The sequence below is a fragment of the Emys orbicularis genome, chromosome 7, assembly GCF_028017835.1.
Source record: "Emys orbicularis isolate rEmyOrb1 chromosome 7, rEmyOrb1.hap1, whole genome shotgun sequence".
NCBI lineage: Eukaryota > Metazoa > Chordata > Testudines > Emydidae > Emys > Emys orbicularis.
This window is the reverse complement of record NC_088689.1, coordinates 92,572,011-92,589,320: the sequence shown is the minus strand read 5'-3', so window position 1 is coordinate 92,589,320 and position 17,310 is coordinate 92,572,011. Positions and strand designations below refer to the sequence as shown.

Sequence of the window (17,310 nt, the reverse complement as noted above, 5' to 3'; positions counted from 1 at the left end):
GATGTTCATTAGGTCGCCCTAATGGCAGCATGTAGAGTACTGACACTGCATACCCAGCTAGCACAGGTATAGATTGCAGTGTGGATGGTGAGGCACTGCTTAGGCGAGTAAAGTGCCCTACATGCCTGAATCCCCAGGATATATATACCGTACATGGCTCTCTACACACACACACAACCAGTGTCTGCTATTGTTTTTAGCAGTATAGTGTCCCACTGCAGGAGCATTTCCCCACTGCAGAGAGAGGCAGCGGGGAAAGGCTCCGGCAGTTCCACCCTGCCAGAGCCTTTCCTTGCTGCAGAGAAGCTGCTTCAGGGGAGCTGCTGGAGCCTTTCACTGCTGCATGTAGCTACAAACATAATGCTTGTGCTCTACACACCACCAGAAATGTAGACATAACCTTAGATCAGTGGTTTCCAAACTTGTTCCGCTGCTTGTGCAGGAAAAGCCCCTGGTGGGCCGGGCTGGGCCGGTTTGTGTACCTGCCGCGGCCACTCCAAGTAGCCGCGGTTCGCTGCTCCAGGCCAATCGGAGCTGCTGGAAGCGGCGCGGGCCGAGGGACGTACTGGCCACCACTTCCAGCAGCTCCCATTGGCCTGGAACAGCGAACACAAACCGGCCCGGTCCGCCAGGGGCTTTCCCTGCACAAACGGCGGAACAAGTTTGGGAACCACTGCCTTAGATTAATACATGTACTTCCCATACACTTCAGCATTGCTTAAGGAAAGCTATTGCTATGAGGGTGGGGAGGGGGAGAGGAAGGTAGAGTAGACTTTATATGATTCTAAATTGGGAGGTTTCTGGCCTTAAAGTATGATCTGTAGCCAGAATATGGCTCAATTCTTAAAGCATTAAATAAGTATCAGGAAATCTAGGGGGAAATGCGACACTATCTCCTGACAGAGCTTGAAAGCATAAATCACTCTTTAATAAAAGTGTGTGTTTTACAGGAGATGGTGGGATGGACAGGGGATGGGTTGATCTATTTTATACCTTATCGCGAAGAATTGAGCAGCACACGTCTCTTCGTGTTTTTGAAAAGGCCTCTGTCTTGCAAATGTCATTTCAGCTGCATAGGAGTGCAGGGCACTTCCCCAGAGTTGTGTTGTGGTTTTATGAAATGGTGGTAACAAAATAATTGACTGCCGTTTTCTTTTTAAACTGCTAGAAACAAGCCTGCCAATGGGGATTATCGAAAGGAGCACAGAGACAGGAGTCGCAGTCCAATAGAACGGGCTGCTGCCCCAACAATGAGCCTTCATGCCAATCACATGTATGCCTCAATCCCAAGCTTGACCATGGATCAACCTCTAGCACTGACCAAAACCAGCATGGATGCAACGCGAACAGTCAGCATCACGCCTGCGCTGACGTCTGTGGAACGGCAGCAGGTACTTGTCTTCTAGATTGATAAGACTCTCTGGGTTGTTGTAGGAAACCTTGCTGTACACACATTGATGACTTCCCAGACATAAGCAGAGTATGTTATGAATTACAATAGGTAATTCATAGGCAATAATACTGTTCAGGCAAAACATGGCTGGTTGTGGTTTTTTTTGTTTGTTTGTTTGTTTTTTTTAAGTTTCACAGTTAATTTTGTTAAGATTCAATGTGTTTCATGACCGAAATGGCTGGCTGTTTGAATGCCAATAGCTTTCCTAAACTCTCTTCCACTCACCCACATATTTTATGTTTTGATAAGCTTGTAAGTGCATGTGTTTGAATTAGAGATGCAAACTTATTGTGAGATCTGATTCACTCTGTTCAAATAATAGTTTGGGGGGCTCCTAATAGCCTCAGATAAAACTGAACAACTCAAAAACACTAAGGGCACTCAGCTCTCTTTGAGGATGCCTATGTGCCTTTGAAAATCTCTCTCTGCTGTGACTATATTGAAGAGGGGAAGGAAAGGAAAGAAACATGAAAAGAAGAGGAAGAGGCTGTAATAACCTACAACTCTGTAACCCAATGAGATACAGATCGCTGAAAGGCTCTTCTCATCACTGAATTAAAGCCCCACCCTAAATGCAGAAAGTCATTGAACAAATTTAGTCAGTGTGAAAAGGTTTGTGTGTGGAACTAATGACGCCATCTTCTCTGTACGTAGTATGTTGTGCCACTGTCTGATAGTGTTCCCTAACTGTATTGAAGATGTCTCTTTCTCCTCCATAATGGCTTCACTTTCCAACCCACGCCACATAAAGGAGAAGGCATGAAGCAGGTAGGTCATGCAGTGGCACACACTCGTACAAGCATGCCATCTTGGGAGCAACAACTTCTTTGAAAGAATCTCTGCATTGTGAAGAGAGGTGGTTTTTCATGCATGCTACATAATAATCCCTCTCTTTTATGTGTCAAAGCCACTTTCACCCCAACACCATAGTCCTTCTCACAAGTGGGAATCAACAGCCTCTATCTTGTTCAGCCAATGACTTATTAAAAGTTGTACCTTAGTGAGTTGTGGCTAGCTGCAGCATGGGAACATAAGCTGGCACATGTATCAGCCATTCCTTGCTCCCCTATCATGATTTATTGCAAAGAGTAAATCCATATATGTGGATGAATCTTTCAGTGGGGAAAATTTCCACTACAACTTGAAAATAATCTTTTGGCTAGATGACCAGCTCATATTTTATGGTCAGTGCAGTGGTTTTTCCCCACCAGTTCATTTTCCCTTCTCCCTTTTGTAGACTGAGCACTACAGTTCTTTCTCTACAGCTCTTGTGCATGCATCCAGCCTTTTAAAGTCTTGCTGTGTGGAAATGGCCTGACTGGCCCTAGGATTGCTGCTATCTTGCGTAACTCAATGCGCAGATTCTACAGCTATTGTTCTATGTACAACAGTTCTTCTCTGCCTCTTAACAGTTTGTTCAGTGATGACAGAGAAGGAAGGGACAGGCTTCCACTGACGACACTGGTGCTCTTTGATAATATCACTCTTGTTTCTCAACCTGGCAGCCAGCACTGACATACTCTGCTGTTTCTTAGGAGGTGTTTGTACTGGACTATACCCTAACACCCTGGCCAGATTTTTGTTTTGTTTTGTTATCTTTGACATTTTGAGCTTAGTTGTAATCTAGTGTCTTGGGGAAATGGGATGGTGAGGCGAGTCCTTGCTAAGATTACAGTGTAGAAATTGTGCAAGAAAGAAAATGTGTATGGAAAATAGCAATAGGAGGCTGTGGCTTGATTATGCCTTAACTGAGTTCATACAACAATAATACATGCTCACGTTTCTGTATCCGCTTCTGTGTCTAATGTGGCTATAGAAAAACTGGTTTTGGCCAGTGTAGTTCAGCAATTGTAGTCACTATGTTACTAATTCCTCTGTACCTCTCATTTTAATATATTCACAGTGGTAATAGGCAGTGCTAGCACAGGCATTCTTGTGAAGTCTGGAGAAAGATGCAGAAAGAAAACTCATTCACCCATAAATCCATTCATAAACTCAAGTAGCCCTATACAGATTTGTGTGCATATGTATAAAATAGGTTTTTTGGAGAAATATCATCTTAGGCAAGGTGAAGAAACACAGTACTGCCAACTATGCAGCATGTAAAATGAAATCTGTGTCCACTGTGCCTTGCGTAAAAAGGAATCAAGTAATTGAAGCATTTTCCCCCTTTGCTTACTTTAAGTATATTTGACTTTGCTATCAATGCAGTAGGATGTGAATGGACATTTTAGCTCATTATGTCTGGGAAAAATAGTGAAAAAAATCATATTACTTTGCTTTATGTAGCTGGCATTTGACTCAGAGAAACTTACTTTGATCTTGCAGTGAAATGAAATCTCTGTTCAATGTGCCTAAGCTGAACATATGTTAAACAATGAAAGCCATTCCCTCCCCTGGTATTTCTCTTTTCCATTGACTTTGTGTTGAGGATAGGTTTACTACATTTTGCAGATTGACTGCAGTGAATTGAGAATGAGGCATAAAATTAAAATTATTTGCCAACTGCGCTGATTCAGGCAAGCCAGGTCATGTGCTACAGAGATGCAAAATGAACTCACATAATAAAATATACCAAACGTTTTAAGCAAAAATATTTTAGTGTGTGTGTTTTCCATCACTCCTCTCTTCAGGCAGCCACCTAGAGAAACCAGGACCATTCCTTTGCATAAGCCCCCCTCCTCCCCCCCCCCCCACCTGAATGTTAAACTGAAATGACTCAGTATCTCAGAAATGTACCAGTTTAAAGTTTTTAATAATAGTGTTACTAGGGTTGCCAAGTGACTGAACAGTTTTGGGAAGTGGAAAAAGGGTGTTGCTTATGAGGCAGTACTGGAAAGCCACGGCAGCAGAAGAGGTATAGCTTCTTGAGCCAGAGTAACTTTTCTGAGCCATTTTGATCTATTTCTGTTCCACTGTTTTCAGGACTCCGATATTGCTTGGTGTTTTTTTCCTACTCTTCATGCTTTACATCAATATGGGGAGTAAAGCACGGGATTGAGAATTCATGACTCTGGGCGAGTAATTTAGCTGCTCTTATTGCCTCAGTTTCTTCAACTATAAAAGTTAAGTTACCTAACTAATAGGGTTAACCTATTAATAATGTTTGCAAAGTACTTCAAGTTCTTTAGAAGGAAGATACTGTGGAAGCTTTACAGCAGCTAATAAAATTCTCTCTAGTATGGTGTTGACATTCAGTTCTGCACTGTCACACCAATGTGAGATCAAGAATTTGTGTTTTGATTATTTTTAAGTGTTGACATGCAGTCCTGAAAGAGGAGAGCTTGACTCTTTTAAAATGAGAGAGACCATAGAATATCAGGGTTGGAAGGGACTTCAGGAGGTCATCTAGTCCAACCCCCTGCTCAAAGTAGGACCAATCCCCAGACAGATTTTTGCCCCAGATCCCTAAATCACCCCCTCAAGGATTGAACTCATAACCCTGGGTTTAGCAGGCCAGTGCTCAAACCACTGAGCTATCCCGCCCCTCTGATATGAGCAGCCTTTGTATTTTACTTAACGAGATAGTTAGAATTAGTACATCTGCTGTGAAGGGAGGTAGGTCTAATTCTACTGCATGCACAGTCATTTTTATGAAGTAATTTTATTTTTTATTGGGATATTTAGACCTTGTCTTTACAAATGTTTTCCAAAAGAAAACATTTCAGGTTTTGTTCTAATATTGCAGTATCATGTACAGAATGGGATTTGCTGTGTGGCCTATTATTTTGGTTTTAATTTACTATATTGAATTAGATATTTTAGGGATTACTTGTAGCCAGATAACACTCTCTTCTCTTACATAATAAAATGTATTTGCTCACAGCTGACAGATCCCCCCCTAAGATTATTTCAGTTAATGTATGCTTTGAGAGAGCATTGTTTGTTCCTGTGACCTTGTTGAATAACAATTCTGTTCTTTTTCCTCTCAGAACCGTCCATCTGTAATCACATGTGCCTCTGCAAACACCCGTAACTGTAACCTCTCCCATTGCCCCATCGCCCACAGTAGCTGTGGTTCAGCCATGCAAGCCAGTTACAGAAGACCATCTAGCAGTAAGTTATGCTTCACCTTTTCTCTCCTCTCTTGGGGCTTTGAGCTTCAGCATTCCTAGATGGCCAAATTATCCAACCCTGTTTTAAAACTTCACCATTTGTACTGAATAAAAGGCAGGGTTTGGGAGCTATGGCTTATTGTATCTTGCTAGTGACTCAATAGTTATGAATGAGGTGGCCCTTCTGCTACAGTCAACTATTTGGAAGGGCTTTTTATTGTGATCGCTTTCCATCCTTCTAATATAGAATTATGGGGTTCTGTGTTTATCGCTAATTTCTGTATCAAAATGAAAACAAGTTTTTTCTATTATCTCTACAAACTCTGCCTGGGCTCAGAGAGCCACGCTGAGTTCTTGCCATTCCACAGTGGTGTTGCAGAAATGTAACTGATTGGAAATTGGTAGACAATTCCGTTGATGTGCAAGATGGAACAAAATCCAGCTCGCTCCCTCTTAGTTGTGTTGGAGCTGCAGAGCTAGCAGGAATAAAAAGCAGTAAAAATATGGGGCCTTGTGTTGCGATCAGATTTGTACGGGCAGTCCCTTGTGCAAGTGCAGAGCACCATTAAAGGAGTTATTTTGTGCCTCAAGTCAGTGCTTGAGTAAGAAGGTGCCATTTCTAAATAGTTATTTATCAAATAGTGGCAACAGAGCAGGGACACTCTTTGGCAAAGGTTTTAAAAACAAGAATAATCAATAACAAGCAGCAAATGGAGGTGGGCATTAAATCCTAAACCTCCTTCTAACCCTTCTTTTCATGCCCTGTAAGCTGTCTAGGGCAGTGATCTGTTTGTAAAGCAGGGTGCATGCTTAGGGAGCCTTCTTTGCCCTCCACTCACTTTGTGCAGTACAGGCTTCCCAAGCCCTCCCCTTACTGCACCGTGGAATGATTATGTTTCTGCTGTGGTCACCGGCCTTTGCAACTACAGAAGGCAGGTTTCACTCCGCATTGATGATGCTGGATGTACTCTCAAGCTTCCTCTTCGTGTATAAATGCAGAAAGGAAGCTACATTCTTTACTTGGCACTCTAAACATTCCCCCAGCATAGGTTTCTACTTTCAGTTCACTTAGAACAGGGATGGGCAAACTACGGCCTGCCAGCCGATTTAATCCGGCCCTCGAGCTCCCGCTGGGGAGCAGGGCTTGCCGTGCTCCAGCTGGGAAGTTGGGTCAGCGGCTACTCTGTGCACCTGCCATGGTTCCAGGAAGCAGCGGCATGTCCCTTCTCCGGCTCTTATGTTTGGGGGCAGCCAGGGGCCTCTGTGTGCTGCCCCCACCCCAAGTGCCTCCCCCCAGCTCCCATTGGCGAGGAACTGTGGCCAATGGGAGCTACAGGGGCGGTGCCTGCGGACAGGACAGCGTGCAGAGCTGCCAGGCCGCGTAGGAGCCAGAGGAGGGACATGCCGCTGCTTCCGGGAGCTGCTTGAGGTAAGCGCAGCCCCGAGCCTGCACTCCTGAGGCCCCCGCCCTCCGAACCCCTCGGTCCCAGCCTGGAGCACCCTCCTATACCCCAAAGACCTCATCCCTAGGTCCACACCTCCAGCCAGAGCCCTCCCCTCCTCCCCCCACAACTGAATGCCCTGAACTCCTCATTTCTGGCCCTAACCCCAGCCAGAGCCCTCATTCCCTCCTGTATCCCAACCCCAATTTCGTGAGCATTCATGGCCCACCATACAATTTCCATACCCAGAAGTGGCCCTCGGGCAAAAAGTTTCCTCATCCCGAATTAAAACTTTTGTTTAAATCCTTCAAATGTCCTGTTAGCGGTGTGAGCTTGCTTCACTTCACCCATCCTCCTTTGAGGTTAAAAAGGAAACATAAATGCCGTGCTCTCTAGATGGCTCTCTTTATCCCCCTGTTCTCATCTTAAACAGTGTGTTTCTTAAACATAATAGGTAATATTTTTAAAAGCAGCCAAGTTCCAATTTCAAAAGTGATTTCTTAGGTATAGTTAAAGTGGTACAACTGTGAATGCAGTTATACCAGCATGAAAGTACATCTACCTATATAGATATTCCCAGATAAGCATTGGAATAACTATACCAGTAGAAGCACCTTTATAGGGGCATGGGGTCTTTCTTAACCGAAATAGTTATAGTGGTACAAAATGTACGGATGTAGACCAGGCCTTAATTACTGTTGAAAACAGGACTCAGGAAGAGCCTAAGTTACTGAAGGGGCTTTTGAAAATTTTACCCAATATAAATACTGTAAATATCAAACACCTGAATATGCATGGCCCTCTGAGATATTAGTTTCATTTCAGGACAGGTTTAAGAAGAAAGATAAGAAATAATTAGGGCTGTCAATTAATCACAATTAATTGCACTTATAACAATAGAATACCCATTGAAATTTATTAAATATTTTTGGATGTTTTTCTACATTTTCAATATTGATTTCATTTACAACACAGAATACAAAGTGCACAGTGCCCATTTTTTATTACAAATATGTAATGTAAAAATGATAAACAAAAGAAATAGTATTTTTCAATTCACCTCATACAAGTACTGTAGTGCAATCTCTTTATTGTGAAAGTGTAACTTACAAATGCAGATTTTTATTTATTTATTTTTGGTTACATAACTGCACTCAAAAACAAAACAGTGTAAAACTTTAGAGGCTATAGTCCACTCAGTCCTACTTCTTATTCTGCCAATTTCTAAGACAAATAAGTTTGTTTACATTGATGGGAGATACTGCTGCCTGCTTATTTACGATATCATCTGAAAGTGAGAACAGGCATTCGCACAGCACTTTTGTAGTGGGGTTGCAAAGTATTTACATGCCAGATATGCTAAACATTTGTATGCCCCTTCATGCTTTGGCCACCATTCCAGAGGACATGCTTCCATGCTGATGACCCTCGTTTAAAAAAAAATGCGTTAATTAAATTTGTGACTGTACTCCTTGGGGAGAGAATTGTACGTCTCCTGCTCTGTTTTACCCGCATTCTGCAAATATTTCATGTTATAGCAGTCTCAGATGATGACCCAGCACATGTTTGTTTTAAGAACACTTTCACAGCAGATTTGACAAAATGCAAAGAAGGTACCGATGTGAGATTTCTAAAAATAGCTACAGCACTCAACCCAAGGTTTAAGAATCTGAAGTGCCTTCCAAAATCTGAGAGGGACGAGTTGTGGAGCATGCTTTCAGATGTCTTAAAAGAGCAACACTGATGCGGAAACTACAGTAACCAAACCACCAAAAAAGAAAATCAACCTTCTGTTGGTGGCATCTGACTCAGATGAACATGCGTCAGTCTGCACTGCTCTGGATCGTTACCAAGCAGAACCCATCATCAGCATGGAAGCATGTCCTCTGGAATGATGGTTAAAGCATGAAGGGACATCTGAATCTTTAGCGCATCTGGCACACAAATATCTTGCAACGCCAGCTACAACAGTGCCATGCGAACGCCTGTTCTCACTTTCAGGTGACGTAAACAAGAAGCAGGCAGTATTATCTTCTGCAAATTGTAACCAACCTTGTTTGTCGGAGTGATTGGCTGACCAAGAAGTAGGACTGAGTGGACTTGTAGGCTCTAAAGTTTTACATTGTTTTATTTTTGAATGCATTTTTTTTTTACATAATTCTACATTTGTAAGTTCAACTTTCATGATAAAGAGACTGCATTACAGTACTTTGAGGTGAAATGAATTTTTTTTTACATTGCAAATATTTGTAATCGAAAATAAATGCAGCACTGTACACTTTGTATTCTGTGTTGTAATTTAAATTAATATATTTTAAAATGTAGTAAACATCCAAAAATAATTAAAATAAATAGTATTCTATTGTTTAACAGCGCAATTAATCATGATTAATTTTTTTAATCGCTTTACAGCCCTAGAAATAATACTGATTTCCTCCTCCCTGCTGGTCCACACTTTCTAGACAAATTTGCATTCTGAGTCCCAACAACATATAGGATCAGCTGAGAAATTCTTTTCAGATTGGAACAGCTGCCACATTTGCAAAAGTTTTGGAATGATTCTAATCATTTTCAGAATGTTTTCCTCATTTAAATGCTTATTATTTATGCTTGACATCCCATTGTTTTGAAAGGAATTGGGCAGGCTAAGACAACACAGAATGAGATTTGTAACCTATTTTTAAAAGCTTATTACCAGTCTTTGTGCATAAACTTTAAAACTATGTATTTCTTAACACAAGCGAGTTTAAAATGATTTCTCCTTTATTTACCTCCAAAGATCTGTTCTCAGATTCTTGTTTTCTCCTACAGTGGTTTTTGATCTTAGTGATGCCTAATGCAACGCAGAGAGTGCCTGCAGTTCATTGACTTACTTGAAAAGTGGAACTTTGAACCCAGCTCTTGTAGAAAGCATTACAGCTCACCTATAAGTTATTTAGGGATTGAGCCAAAGTATATTGACTTCAACTGACTGTGCACCAAGTCCTTAAAGGATGGGCTCAAGTGGATTAATCCCATAGAAAATGTGTTCATTTTCCATTGGTTCTTTTTTCTATAAAATTGGACATTTAACTATTCAAAATTTATATTACCAGCCTAAGGGATGCTATCAGAAAGCTAGGGGCCTCTGTATAAAAAGTGAAAGGCCAAATTTTGGCCAGTGCAGGTAACGAGAAAAATGTTCTCTAGTTTAACTTGATCTGCTTCTGCATTTTGAAGTCCTCCTCCAATAAAATGATGCAAAAAGTCCAGCTGGTACCAAAATGGGAGGAAGGAAGAATCTGGAAGTAGCATCTGGTAGCTAGAGTCTATATTCAAATATTGGTTTTGTCTTGCCTGTTTCTCCCATCTAGCTACCACTGCCTGTGATCCAGTGGTGGAAGAGCACTTCCGCAGAAGCCTTGGCAAGAATTACAAGGAGCCTGAGCCAGTGGCAAACTCTGTGTCCATCACAGGATCAGTTGATGACCACTTTGCCAAAGCACTTGGAGATACATGGCTTCAAATTAAAGCTGCAAAGGATGGAGTGTCCAGCAGTCCTGAGTCTGCCTCAAGGCGGGGCCAATCTTCCCCTTCTTCCCACATGGTCAATCATAATCATTCGCCCTCTGTAGTCTCATGAAGAGAGCGGATCATCACACTTCCGAATTTGCATGGTTTGACTGAGCTTTGAATAGTGTTGGGGTGAGGAGAGATTAGTTTTCAACACGTTTTTGTGTACTTGTTTGGTATTTGTACAAGGGTGCCCTTAAAGATGATAGCAGGAACTATTTGATAAAGATCTATATGATGTAGCATCCTTTTTTTCCTGCCTCAGTTACCAAAGAAACCTCTGATGCAAGCATCTGCTACCCCTTTCAAAAAAATGCATGCTAATCCACAAAAAAGCCATTACACACACAGTTGGTTGACCCAAATGCTTTTTGCTTCTATTAGCTTCTTGACACTACGATTTGCCTGGTTTGCTTCCCCTCTCCCCTCCCCCTCCCCCCCCACTCTGTGAAGTAATTTTGTATGTATATACTTGAAAAAGAACTGTCATGTATGATTTGCACTATTGGAGGAGGACTAAAGTTGCATGGCAACTTTATGCATGATGCTAATATCCTGAAGGCAAACTGCTGAAAAAAAGGGTTTAAGTGACATTTCTATCAGTTTTTTTTTTTTAAACTGCTTTGGAAGGGGAAGTCTCATACAGGTTATAGGTCTTTCTTTAGATTTCAGGTGCTTAGTGCTTGTAACTGGACTGCATAACTTACAGACCACACGGGCATTTAATTTTTTCTAAACACTGCAGTTTGTTAGAATAGAGCTGAGGATGGAGAGTTCAATAGTGCTTAAAGATGCATGTTATGAAAAATAGCTGGTATCTATTAATGTATAGACTGTAATACTTATTAGCTTTTCTTCAGAATTAGTTTATTTTTGTCAGTAACAGTCCTAGATATACTTACTGCTGGTACAGTTGTACTCTGATTCACTTTATTAGCAGCCAGCCAGAGAGGGCAGCCTCAGGACAGGCCTCATAAATGAAGCAGTTTAGAAATATATGATGCGTGGTACAGGATGCTATAGCTTTGCGCATGAGTGAATAACCATTTATGTTTGCATTACTGTCTGCTTAACATGAATTTGCTTCCTAAAACTAGAAGTCTGTGTAATCCAACTTTAACTAGCTACAGAAACTGCTACCTTTAAATATCTTGGACAACAGATTGTTACAGTTTGTGAAATATGAGCTTTAATTTTTAAGCTTACTCATAAACCTAGGCCAAGGCAGCATACATTCCTCCAGTAGAAAACTTTATACAGGTATTACTGCATTTATTATAATTTGCTATATTAATAGCTACTAACTAGACATTAGGTAATAGAGGCAGGCATAAAAACACAGCTGTGTTAGTAATAAAGTGCTTCTCATCTTTTTGTTAAATGTAACTATTCTCCCCCCCCCCAATACATTCCAGCATCCCAGTACAGTTACAAGTAGTGCTTTTTTTTGTTTTGTTTTGTTTAAAATACTGGGTTACCTGAAGAGACTGGTTCTATATAGAAAGTTATGATTAGTTGGAAGATGAACTACATGTGATGTATTATGGACTGTTACAGTATTGGGTCCATTGTGGCTTTTATTTTAATTTGTTTTTATGTTAAGCTGTTTTAATTTGAGAAAATATCAGAAGATTGGCTCTTACTCATGTTGAGAGGGTGGCTGCTCAATTTTTTAAAAAACAAAAACAAGCCCCCAGTTTCACACATTTCATTACCATCTTACTGGGTAGTCAACGCTTACCTGCTTTGGCATTCAGTACCCTACTCTCTGTAGGAAAATTGTTAAAAGAACACTTTTTTATATAGGTAACTTTAAGACCATCGTTACGCTGTGCGTAAAGAATGTACAGAGAAATTTGTAGGTATTTTTTGAGGAACAATTAATTTGTTAATGATATGTAGCTATTTAATTTTTCCCTTTCCTTTATTGTAATCATTCATTTTTTTGTTTGGAGAAAAAAGTTGATCTTTTTTTGTTGTAGATTTGTCTGTAATACATTAAAAAAGTGCAGGAACACAGTTATTCTATGAGAACACTGCATTAGCATTAATAGCCACTAGTTTGTTATTGCTACAGGCTACTGAGCATTATAACAGTAAAATACTAATACTGTAGATGGACTCTGTGGAAAATGTGACTCCTTCTACATTTCTTTGTAAACACAAATGTTTTTAAAGCTAATATTTTCAGTAATAGCTGTTTTACAAGGTCACATTTACTTATCTGAGATAGGTAAATGGATGTGGGGCAATAAAGATTTAATGTGATATGTCCAGTAAAAACAAATATATTAAACACAATTATGTCATGAAAGCCAAAGGGTTGGGGGGGGAAAGTAAACTCACCATAATAACGCATAGTGAAGTTTCTTCACAGAGCCATGTTATCTGCTAAAGTTCAGTCTGAAAGATTCTCTCCGTGTTTGTAAATCTGTAATATACCATTCTTTTGTGGCCTTGTTTCACCTGGGGAAAAGAAAAAAAGGTTTGGCAGGCCATCTTTTTTTTTTTTGTACTTAAAAAGTAGCCTTAAAGAACAATAAAGTGCTCTTAAATCACAGGTGTGTGCATACTCTTCTTTGTAATTTGGTTAAAAAGGAAGTATTGAAAATGACCATCTTACCTTTGCTAGGGTTGGAGTAAGGGAACAATGCATCAAACTGGGATCTTTCCCTGCTAGATGGAGACAGGCCTAGACCACTGTCCTTGCACCCCATTTCTCCACGCAGCATATATATCCTGCTGAGAATATAGCCAGTGATGAATAGCAGTTAGGGACACGTATGTGGGACGATATAGATCATACAAAAGCTGCCATGGCTCTGACCAGCACCAAGAGTTGTTCACCCACCACGTTTTGAGACATGCCAGCCACAGATAGCATTGAGTAGCTGCTGTTTTTCCCCTCTGGCAAGGGCAACTGGTTGGTAACACTTTCCACAGTTATAGTGGCTGCAATGGACCACTGTGTGGCAGACTCCAAAAAAGGCTTGTTCCTGCAGCAGTATTTAAGAATGCCAACAGTTTTGTGAGCACATCACTAGGGACATGTGTGCATTAGGGGTCAGAAGCGCAGCTCTGCCACTATAACCCATAGACACATCCTACAGCAATGAAAGGGGTTTCTCTGTCGCTGTAGGAACTCTGCCTCCCTGAGTGGTGGTGGTAGTTAGGTCAACAGAAGCATTCTTCCATCTGTCTACACCAGGTGTTAGGTCACCATAGCTACAGTGCTTAGGAGATGTGAATTTTTCACAGCCCTGAACAAGATAGCTAAATTCTGAATGTAGGCTAGGCTTGCAGTACAACCAGGGAAGCTATTGAAATATTTTTGGCACAATTCCCATTGATCAAGTCACAGAGATCTCAGCGTATCATTTCCATAGAGGACTAGAAGGCAGCTGTTCATATTTAATGCAGCTTAACAAGTAGCAGCCACTAAACGGTTACTGTTTTAGCAAGAGAGAATGGTCCATTCACAAATCTCTGCTATATAGGCAGTGAAGAGAAACTCACTTCTTCTTTTTCCACTTTGTCCCGTCCCTCACATTCTTGGAGCTTATCTACACTGTAAAACTCACCCTCTGCGGACCAGAAGTATAGAGAGAAGGATACTTGTGTTCAGTACAGTTTTAAAAAATGTGGTTAAAATCTGCTCTGATCTAAGGAGGGGATTTTAGTGGAAAATAATTTGACTGGAAGCTGATGTCCCTAAAAATAAATGTGTTGGTACCTGATGTTCAGGAACATTCGATAACGTTCTTCAGAGAATGAGACAAATTTCAGCTCAGTCTGTAGTGGAGGTGTGTCTGCAAAAAAGATACTGCCCTGGAAGAACAAAACAGTACAGTTATTTCACTGAGAACTTGTTGCCATAGATGTTCAATAGGAATGATGTTATAGAGTGTTCAAAGCATCTAAACTTCTGAAAAAATATGCCAGGAATTAAGTGCGCATACATTGGTGTTAAATATTTCTTGGTGTAGGAGACTGAGAACACACCAAAATTAATTAGCTTTAACATCTTTGAAAAACATCCCTCTCTGTAACTTACCCATAGAAGCCTAAATACACAAAGTAAGTGGCCTTTGGAAGGGGAGTTAGCTACAATGGTCTGTTGTCTGAACAGTGCTTTAGATACCACCAAAGGGGTGTAAAAATTCCAGTGCACACTAGTATGATGTGCACTAACTGGTCCATATGGACCTTGCTAGTGCACACATGTTCTATAGTGTGTGTTAGTGTAGTACTGTATCATACAGGATTATATTAATGTACATCAGGGAACCACGGCAGCAGTCAACAAAGGCTATGTCTAGACTTCAATCACAGGGTGTGATTGCAGAACTAGCTTTCAATAATGCACGCTTCTGACCAGGCCACCTGACTACCTTCCTGAGATTTGGGGGGGGGGGGGGCTACTACAGATTCACTGCTCCAGGACCCAAGATAACAAGGTTAAAGCTAGCTTGGATATGTCTACTTGAGCTTCAGTCACAGCCTATGATTTCAATATAGACATACCTAAAGTCATATTATTTGATGGGGTGGTCATTGCCTATTCAAGAATGAACAAACAGACCCTGTAAGCAACAATATATTTAGTAACTGTATGTTACTAAAACAACAACAAAAACTAATGAAACCATGACATGCCTTCTTGTCTATTGCTTGTATCTCCTTTTGGTGACGACAGCATGGTTCTGAAGAGCATTTTTCTCCTGCTTTTTTTGAATTGCATCTTCAAGTTGTTATTCTGTAGACACAAAGGAAACCCAATAAGAATCTACATCTCCTTCTGCTAAATTAGTTTCATACCAGAATTTTAATTAAAAAAAAAACAAAAAAAACAGACATCACAGTTGATAAACATACAGGCTACCCATCAAATTCAGGTCATTCTGATTGTTTCACTGGAATCTAAGCTTTAAATATTTCTACCTCTTCAGGCTGCAAAAGCAACCTTTAAAAAGCTGACAACAGGATAGCAACAGATTGAAACAATAGCATCAGGACAGGTGTGAACTTCCTCCATCTTGTTGGGTGAAACTTTTATGCTTACTTACACCTCCTTAGTTGCCAAACTTGTTAATAGTATCGCTGCTGAATGGATATCAGACCTATCCATCAAATTATGCTTATCCAGTGGGGTAGCATGTATTTGGCCAGTCTCAATGTTCCATATAAAGCTGTAGCCAAATACATGCAACAGCAGCAGCAATGGTAACTGAAGTAAAAACCCAGTGCTTGTCTACACTGCCCCGCAGTTTGGACTATGGAGGTGTGAATAGCAGTGTAATTCGAAGTGGTGTGCTGTGACACCCTTGTGCAGATACTGCGAGCACAAACAAAAAGGTTCCTAGTTCGCGTCACTTTAATCCTCTTCAAACAAGACTACATTAACGGGAACTAGGATCCTTTTAGTTTGCACCTGTAGCATCTACATGGCAGAGTTATAGCATAACACTTTGGTGTGCCCTGCTATTCACACCCTGTAGTCTGAACGGTGGGGCAATTTAGACACAGACCAAGTTCTGTTCTAGTTTGGATGCCAGCAACTTTTCCATTAGCAACTGTATATGTTCTTAGATGAGGGGATCAGATTTCACTAGAATTCCCTGTAGATTTCTTTTAACCCTGATCCTGAGTCATCCCTGTGATAGCAGAGTAATAACTGTCATTTATAGATGATAAAAAGGTAACCACATTTTGAATTAAAATCCACAATGGCTGTGTGAATGGTGACTTCCCCCAATATCCAAATACCACGCCAATGCAGAAAGCTGCCTGTCTAGCACTTTCATGACAAGACATGTAAAAGGGACTTTAAATGGGTCTGTGTAAGAGTTCTACTTACCAGGGCTGGCCCAGTCATTCTCAGCTGAGACAAATCTGCTTTTTGTCATTATTTTTGGTTTCAAATCTCACCATTCCTCAACAAGGATCTAATCTGCGTCTTCCAGCACTACAGGAAACTCTCATTCCAAAACTGAGCCTCTGGTTTCAGCTAGGCCATCTCCGTAAAGAGGGAGAGAGAAGACTGACTGTCCACAGATCCAGATTTATATTTAACGAAACTAACAGCATGTCATATGTACTTAAGGGGTTTTCTAAAGTAATCACTTAAGCAAGGCCTCCCAAGAGGACAAAGCCATGCTAGATATAACTAGTCATCTATACTGTTCATGCACACTCCACACTACAAGTCCCACATCAGAGAATGCACCTACAGTAACTCCTCACTTAACGTTGTCCTGGTTACTGTTGTTTTGTTATGTCGCTGATCTATTAGCGAACATGCTCGTTTAAAGTTGTGCAATGCTCCCTTATAATGTTGTTTGGCAGCTGCCTGTTCTGTTCACTGCTTGCAGGAAGAGCAGCCCCTTGGAGCTAGCTGGTGGGGGTTTAGAACCAGGGTGGGCAGGCAGCCCCACATCAGCTCCCCTAAGTTCCCTGTGCGGCAGCCGCCCAGCAGGCTATCAATTGTCGGGCAGTTCAGCTGTCCCTCCCCACACTGCCATGTGCTGCTCCTGGGAGCCTCCTTGCTGTGCAGGGGATGGGGGGGAAGAGGGATGCTGATGTCAGGGTGTACCCCTCCCCCAGCACCTTTACCCCATTTCCACAGAGCGGGGGGCGGGGGGGAAGCACGAGACAGGGCTCAGGATATAGGGAGCTTGCTGGCAGCAGCTGCTGTCTCAACTTGCTGATCTACTTAAAAAGGCAGTGTACTTAGAGTGGGGCCAGCGTACTTAAAGGGGCAATGTGTGTGTGTGTCTCTCTCTCTCTCTCACACACACATCCACAAGGT

General features: G+C 41.3%; 1 protein-coding gene across 1 annotated transcript in view; it reads left to right on the top strand.

Moving 5' to 3' along the window:
* The window catches only part of VGLL4 (vestigial like family member 4), a 67,286-nt gene extending 56,504 nt beyond the window's left edge, over positions 1-10,782 (top strand). Inside the window, exons 3-5 of the mRNA XM_065408368.1 lie at positions 1,169-1,391; positions 5,386-5,509; positions 10,304-10,782. Coding sequence (XP_065264440.1) covers positions 1,169-1,391; positions 5,386-5,509; positions 10,304-10,572 — 616 coding nt within the window. The 3' untranslated portion in view covers positions 10,573-10,782. The remainder of the gene's footprint in view (positions 1-1,168; positions 1,392-5,385; positions 5,510-10,303) is intronic.
* Positions 10,783-17,310: the final 6,528 nt, after the last annotated feature.